The sequence below is a fragment of the Arachis stenosperma genome, chromosome 5 (genome assembly GCF_014773155.1).
Source record: "Arachis stenosperma cultivar V10309 chromosome 5, arast.V10309.gnm1.PFL2, whole genome shotgun sequence".
Classification (NCBI taxonomy): domain Eukaryota; kingdom Viridiplantae; phylum Streptophyta; class Magnoliopsida; order Fabales; family Fabaceae; genus Arachis; species Arachis stenosperma.
This window is the reverse complement of record NC_080381.1, coordinates 27,246,611-27,254,942: the sequence shown is the minus strand read 5'-3', so window position 1 is coordinate 27,254,942 and position 8,332 is coordinate 27,246,611. Positions and strand designations below refer to the sequence as shown.

At 39.8% G+C, this 8,332-nt stretch overlaps 1 protein-coding gene and 1 non-coding gene across 2 annotated transcripts; both read right to left on the bottom strand.

Annotated features, from left to right (window-relative positions):
- Positions 1–349: 349 nt before the first annotated feature.
- On the bottom strand, positions 350–1,156 carry LOC130980624 (uncharacterized). The gene is made up of 2 exons (XM_057904283.1): positions 1,046–1,156; positions 350–937 (listed from the first exon to the last, which is right to left on the bottom strand). Exons 1-2 carry the CDS (start codon positions 1,154–1,156, stop codon positions 350–352), a joined length of 699 nt encoding a protein of 232 aa, XP_057760266.1.
- A 4,518-nt stretch (positions 1,157–5,674) lies between these two features.
- Positions 5,675–5,778, bottom strand: LOC130983984 (small nucleolar RNA R71). The gene has a single exon (XR_009087948.1). It is a non-coding gene; the product is annotated as a small nucleolar RNA R71 (small nucleolar RNA).
- Positions 5,779–8,332: the final 2,554 nt, after the last annotated feature.

Here is an 8,332-nt window from a genome sequence, read left to right as displayed (position 1 = left end):
GGTAATTTTACCAAAATTGGTTTTCTATGACTGTAACTGATAAAATCAGTGAGTGTGTGACATACATGATTAGTGGTTCTTGAATCACGTATCCAAGTGTTGGAGTAAAATGATTTTAATGACAAGAGGTGTGATATGTATGTGCTCATGTGTAGTGTGTGAGTAAGAATACCTGACTCTGAAGAATTGATTGTGGCACTAAGAGACTGAAAAGGGGATTGTTGCAGTAAAGTTACGAGTGCTTGTTTTTTTTTATCTTGAGTGAAAGAGAGCTCAGCATTACTACCATCTTGCTGTGGAACAAGGGTTTGACATCTGCTTTCATCAGGTTTTGCAGTGGTCATCACATTCATTGCTTATGTGTTGTGTTGTTGTTGTTGTTGTTGTTGAGATGGAGTGGAAAAGCATACCTTTTATAGCATGTGTCTATAAGATGACTAGTCTTGTGACAGTAGAAGCAAGCTTTGGATGGTGGTCTTCCAAATCTGTCACCTCTCCCTCTAACCCTTCTACCTCGTCCCCAAGTAGCCAGATTCTGAAATCCAAGAGAGGTGTCAAAACTGGATTGAGCAGCTAGAATTGTTTTTGAGTCAAGAATGTCAGGGGTGTTTAATTGTTGTTCTTGCTGGGTCAGGAGTGCAAATTCATCATTGATTATTGGGAGTGGCTTTATTAACATGATCTGTGATCTTGCTATAACATGTTGTTCATTGAGACCCCTTAGAAACCGAACTAAGTAGTTGTCTTTTCTATAGTTTCTAACAACACTGAGTCCACAAGTGCAAGATTCTCCACAATTGCAATGAGGAATTGGCCAAAATGTGTCTAATTCTTGCCATACAGCTTTCAATTTAATGATGTATGAAGTAAAGCTCAACCCACCTTGTTTGATGGAGAACAACTCTTCCTCAAGTTCAGCTATTCTAAACACATACCCCTGAGAGTATCAATGTTGGAGATCACACCAAATATCAGCAGCATTGTCATTCCATATTACACTATGAAGAATTTCTTCACTGATCGAAGACGTTAGCCAAGACACTACATGAGTATTGCACTTCTCCCAAGCCATGAAATTGGGATCATTTTCTTGAGGTTTTGGGAGACTATCATCCACGAAGCAGAGTTTGTTCTTTCTATTCAAAGCCAATATCATGGCTCTTGACCACAGGTTGTAATTATGAGGATTAACATGACGTTAATAATGGAGATGCTAGGGTTTTCTCCATGATGCAAGAAATAAGGGATTGATGGGTCAGAGATAGAATTTAAGTGAGTTCTTGGCATATGCGTTTGAAGGTTGGATATTTGAGATAACAAACGAGCTAGATTTTGAAGATCAGAAACTGAAAAGGTTAAATTTGGGTCTCCATTGTTGGATCCTAGATTCACCACGATTGGAGGCTCTTGATTGTGTGCAATTCTTGTTTAAGAAAATATAAGAAAGAATTGGGGATGGAAAGATGAAGCAATAAGAACGGAGCCACAAGATGCTCACCGCACTATGTTCAAACTCGGGGAACTTGTGACTCGAACTTAAAGAAAAGAGAGAAGAAATTTATATTGGAGAGAAAAGAATTTGGCACACAAATTTAAAATTATGAACCTCACATGTCAAGAGTGGGAGATTGATGTTTATATAGTAAAGCTAACCTAGAGCATAGTTAACCTAACTAATTTGCTAAATTAATATTACAGCTAATTCAGAGCATAGCTAACCTAACTAATTTTCTAAATTAATGTTACATATAGCTAACTTAGGGATATCAACATCTTTCTTCAAAAAGCTCTTCCTATACCTAGAATCAGCCCTAGAGGCATCTTTTCTTCTCCTCTTCAATAATGAAGATAACACATGAAAGAGATCCTTGCATACCCAAGGAATAGCAGAACAAAAGAGAGAAAATTACATACCTGAGATTGGGAACAACTCACACTCTTGTTTTGTCCCTGTTGGGGAGCTGCACAATTCACATTGAGAGTTTATTTTCTCCTAGTTAAGAATCTGTATTTTCTTAAAGTAACATATAAAATCATGAATAAACACACAAACATGCTCTCAGGTAAAAATTCAAAACCATCAACGAAGGTCATTATCACAGTAATAACATCATTTTCACATCAGTAGTATCAACCTTGTGATGAGCGGATAATTTGTACGCTTTTTGGCATTGTTTTTAGTATGATTTTAGTAGTTTGAGTTGAGTTTTTAGTATATTTTTATTAGTTTTTAGTTAAAATTCACTTTTCTGGACTTTACTATGAGTTTGTGTGTTTTTCTGTGATTTCAGGTATTTTCTGGCTGAAATTGAGGGACCTGAGCAAAAATCTGATCCAGAGACTGAAAAGGACTGCAGATGCTGTTGGATTCTGACCTCCCTGCACTCGAAGTGGATTTTCTGGAGCTACAGAAGCCCAATTGGCGCGCTCTCAATGGCGTTGGAAAGTAGACATCCTGGGCTTTCCAGCAATATATGATAGTCTATACTTTGCCCAAGATTTGATGGCCCAAACCGGCGTTCAAAGTCACCTACAGAATTTCCAGCGTTAAACGCCGGAACTGGCACCAAAATGGGAGTTAAACGCCCAAACTGGCACCAAAGCTGGCGTTTAACTCCAAGAAGAGTCTCTACACGAAAAATGCTTCATTGCTCAGCCCAAGCACACACCAAGTGGGCCCGGAAGTGGATTTTTATGTCATTTACTCATCTTTGTACACCTTAGGCTACTAGTTCCCTATAAGTAGGACCTTTTACTATTGTATCTAAAAAAAATCTTTCAATCTTAGAATCTTTTGATCATGTTTTTATGATTGAACCCTCTTTGGGAGGCTGGCCATTCGGCCATGCCTAGACCTTGTTCTTATGTATTTTCAACGGTGGAGTTTCTACACACCATAGATTAAGGTGTGGAGCTCTGCTGTACCTCGAGTATTAATGCAATTACTATTGTTCTTCTATTCAATTCTGCTTGTTCTTGTTCCAAGATATCACTTGTTCTTCAACTTGATGAATGTGATGATCCGTGACACTCATCATCATTCTCACTTATGAACAAAGTGACTGACAACCACTTCTGTTCTACAAGCAACAAGGCTCTAGTGTTTATCTCTTGGATTCTTTAACCGAAATCTTCGTGGTATAGGCGAGAACTGATGGCGGCATTCAAGAGAATCCGGAAGGTCTAACCTTGTCTGTGGTATTCTGAGTAGGATTCAATGATTGAATGACTGTGACGTGCTTCAAACTCCTAGCAGGCGGGGCGTTAGTGACAGACGCAAAAGAATCAATGGATTCTATTCCGGCCTGACCGAGAACCGACAGATGATTAGCCATATGCTGTGACAGAGCATAGGAACGTTTTCACTGAGAGGATGGGAGGTAGCCACTGACAACGGTGAAACCCTTGCATAAGCTTGCCATGGAAAGGAGTAAGAAGGATTGGATGAAGATAGTAAGAAAGCAGAGAGACGGAAGGGAAAGCATCTTCATACGCTTATCTGAAGCTCTTACCAATGATATACATAAGTACCTCTATCTTTATCTTTATGTTTTATTCATCATCTATACCCATTTGAGTCTGCCTGACTAAGATTTACAAGGTGACCATAGCTTGCTTCATACCAACAATCTCCGTGGGATCGACCCTTACTCGCGTAAGATTTATTACTTGGACGACCCAGTGCACTTGCTGGTTAGTTGTGCAAAGTTGTGTAGTGAATCACAATTTCAAGCACCAAGTTTTTGGCGCCGTTGCCGGGGATTATTTCGTGTATGGACAACTGACGGTTCATCTTGTTGCTTAGATTAGGTATTTTTCTTCAGAGTTCTTAAGAATAAATTCTAGTGTTTCATGGTGATCTGTTGAAGTCTGGCTGGCTGAGAAGCCATGTCTAATCTTATTGGACCGAGGTTTCAACTGATCATCACAAGAGCTTGTTGATTTCTATCAATCTTGCTATTGGAGCAATGATCTGCTAAGGCTTGGCTGGCCATTGGCCATATCTAGTGTTTTGGACCGAAGCTTTCTTTGAAAGCTTGGCTGGCTGTGAAGCCATGTCTAATTCCTGGACTGGAGTCTTAGACTAGCATTGCAATGATTCCTGGAATCCAAATTGAGAATTCTGAAACCTTTATTTTCTATTTCCATATAATTTTCGAAAAAAGCACAAAAAAATTATAAAAATCATAAAAACAAAAAATATTTTATGTTTCTTGTTTGAGTCTAGTGTCTAATTTTAAGTTTGGTGTCTTGCATGCATTGTTTATTTGATCTTGGTTCTATTTTCAAGTCAATAGTACAGGGAACTGAAGATTCAGAACATGCAGGAGAGGAATTACACAGAAAAAGCTGGGCGTTCAAAACGCCCAGTGAAGAAGGACAGACTGGCGTTTAAACGCCAGCCAGGGTACCTGGTTGGGCGTTTAACGCCCAAAAAGGTAGTGCATTGGGCGTTAAACGCCAGAATGTGCACCATTCTGGGCGTTTAACGCCAGGATGGCACAAGGGGGAGGATTTTGTTTTCAAAATCAATTTTTTTCAAGTTTTCAAAGTTTTTCAAAATCAAATCTTTTTCAAATCATATCTTTTCAATCAAATGTTTTCAAAATCAATTTCTTTCCTTTTTCAAAGATACTTACTAACAATTAATGATTTGATTGAACATTTTAAGTATGTTGCCTTTTCTGTTGAGAAAGGTTTAATGTTTGAAAAATATCTTTTCTTGTTAGGCAAGTCATTAATTTTTAAAATCAAATCTTTTTAAAATTGTTTTCAAATCATATCTTTTCAATCATATCTTTTTAAAACCATAACTTTTCAATCATATCTTTTTAATCACATCTTTTTCAAAATAGTTTTCAAATCATATCTTTTTTATTTCTAATTTCAAAAATCTTTTTCAAAAATTTCTTGATCTGTTTCTCACTCTTGATTTTCGAAAATTAATTAATTTTTTTTTAAAAATGTTTTCAAAATATTTCACTTGATTTTCGAAAATTTCTTCCTCTCTTCCCACATCCTTCTATTTATGGAGTACCACTCCTTCTCAATGCACAATTCGAACTCTATCTAATTAAGTTCGAATTCTTCTACCTCTTCTTTCTATTTTTCTGTTCCTCTGACACCTCAAGGAATCTCTATACTGTGACATAGAGGATTCCACATTTTCTTGTTTTCTTCTCTTTCATATGAGCAGGAACAAAGACAAAGGCATTCTTGTTGAAGCTGACCCTGAACCTGAAAGGACCTAACCGAATTCTTCAAAGAAGAAGAACACATGGCAGCCGAAAACAACAACAATGCAAGGAAGGTGCTGGGTGACTTTACTGCACCTACTCCCGACTTCTATGGGAGAAGCATCTCTATCCCTGCCATTGGAGCAAACAACTTTGAGCTTAAGCCTCAATTAGTTTCTCTAATGCAACAGAATTGCAAGTTCCATGGACTTCCATTGGAAGATCCTCATCAGTTCTTAGCTGAATTCTTGCAAATCTGTGACACTGTCAAGACTAATGGGGTTGACCCTGAGGTCTACAGACTTATGCTATTCCCTTTTGCTGTAAGAGACAGAGCTAGGACATGGTTGGACTCACAACCTAAAGAAAGCCTGGACTCATGGGAAAAGCTAGTCAATGCCTTCTTGGCAAAGTTCTTTCCACCTCAAAAATTGAGTAAGCTTAGAGTGGATGTCCAAACCTTCAGACAGAAGGATGGAGAATCCCTCTATGAAGCTTGGGAAAGATACAAACAATTGATCAGAAAATGTCCATCTGACATGCTTTCTGAATGGAGCATCATAGGTATTTTCTATGATGGTCTCTCTGAACTATCCAAGATGTCTTTGGATAGATCTGCTGGAGGATCTCTTCATCTGAAGAAGACGCCTACAGAAGCTCAAGAGCTAATTGAAATGGTTGCAAATAACCAATTCATGTACACTTCTGAAAGGAATCCTGTGAACAATGGGACAAGTCAGAAGAAAGGAGTTCTTGAAATTGATACTCTGAATGCCATTCTGGCTCAGAATAAAATACTGACTCAACAGGTCAATTTGATTTCTCAAAGTCTGTCTGGAATGCAAAATGCACCAAGCAGTACTAAGGATGCTTCATCTGAAGAAGAAGCTTATGATCCTGAGAACCCTTCAATGGAAGAGGTGAATTACCTAGGAGAACCCTATGGAAACACCTATAATTCTTCATGGAGAAATCACCCAAATTTCTCATGGAAGAATCAAGAGAGACCTCAACAAGGTTTCAACAACAATAATGGTGGAAGAAACAGGTTTAGCAATGGCAAGCCTTTTCCATCATCTTCTCAGCAACAGACAGAGAATTCTAAGCAGAACCCCTCTGACTTAGCAACCATGGTCTCTGATCTAATCAAAACCACTCAAAGTTTCATGACTGAAACAAGGTCCTCTATTAGAAATTTGGAGGCACAAGTGGGACAGCTGAGCAAGAAAGTTACTGAACTCCCTCCAAGTACTCTTCCAAGCAACACAGAAGAAAATCCAAAAGGAGAGTGCAAGGCCATCAACATGGCCGAATTTGGAGAGGAAGGAGAGGAAGTGAACGCCACTGAGGAAGACCTCAGTAGGCGTGCACTGACCTCCACTGAGTTCCCAAATGAGGAACCATGGGAATCTGAGGCTCAAAATGAGACCATAGAGATTCCATTGAATTTACTTCTGCCATTCATGAGCTCTGATGAGTATTCTTCCTCTGAAGAGGATGAGTATGTCACTGAAGAGCAAGTTGCTAAATACCTTGGAGCAATCATGAAGCTAAATGACAAGTTATTTGGAAATGAGACTTGGGAGAATGAACCTCCTTTGCTCACCAAAGAACTGGATGACTTGTCTAGGCAGAAATTACCTCAAAAGAGACAAGATCCTGGGAAGTTTTCCATACCTTGCACCATAGGCACCATGACCTTCAAGAAGGCTCTGTGTGACTTAGGGTCAAGTGTAAACCTCATGCCTCTCTCTGTAATGGAGAAGCTAGGGATCTTTGAGGTACAAGCTGCAAGAATCTCACTAGAGATGGCAGACAATTCAAGAAAACAAGCTTATGGACTTGTAGAGGATGTTTTGGTGAAGATTGAACACCATTACATCCCTGCTGATTTCATAGTCCTAGAGACTGGGAAGTGCATGGATGAAACCATCATCCTTGGCAGACCCTTCCTAGCCACAGCAAAGGCTGTGATTGATGTTGATAGAGGTGAACTGATCATTCAAGTGAATGAAGAATCCTTTGTGTTTAAGGCTCAAGGATACCCCTCTGTCACCATGGAGAGGAAGCATAAAGAGCTTCTCTCAAATCAGAGTCAAACAGAGCCCCCACAGTCAAACTCTAAGTTTGGTGTTGGGAGGCCACAACCAAACTCTAAGTTTGGTGTTGAACCCCCACTTTCAAACTCTAAGTTTGGTGTTGGGAGGTTCCAACATTGCTCTGAGAAAATGTGAGGCTCCATGAGAGCCCACTGTTAAGCTACTGACATTAAAGAAGCGCTTGTTGGGAGGCAACCCAATGTTATATTTTATCTATTTTCTTTTGTTATTTTATGTTTTTTGTAGGTTGATGATCATAAGAAGTCACAAAATCAATTGAAAAAGCAAAAACAGAATGAAAAATAGGAAGAAAAACAGCACACTCTAGAGGAAGAACCTACTGGCGTTTAAACGCCAGTAAGGTTAGCAGTTGGGCGTTTAACGCCCAGTTTGGCACCATTCTGGGCGTTTAACGCCAGAAAGGGGCACCAGACTGGCGTTAAACGCCAGAAAAGGGCAAGAACCTGGCGTTAAACGCCAGAAATGGGCACCAGCCCGGCGTTTAACGCCAGAAATGGCTCAAAACGTGATTTTGCATGCCATTTGGTGCAGGGATGACTTTTCCTTGACACCTCAGGATCTGTGGACCCCACAGGATCCCCCACCAACCCCACCACCCTCTCTCTTCTTCACCCACTCACCAATCAACTCAACACCTCTTCCCCAAAAACCCTTCACCTATCAAATCCCATCTTTCTCTTCACCACTCACATCCATCCTTCATAAAACCCCGCCTACCTCACCCTTCAAATTCAAACCACTTTCCCTCCCAAACCCACCCATACATGACCGAACCATGAGCCCCCCTCTCCTATATATACCCTTCTTCACCCCTTCATTTTCACACAACCTAAACACCACTTCTCCCCCTCTTTGGCCGAACACTAAGCCACCCCCCTTCTTCCTCATTTCTTCTTCTTCTACTCTCTTCTTTCTTCTTTTGCTCGAGGACGAGCAAACCTTTTAAGTTTGGTGTGGTAAAAGCATTGCTTTTTG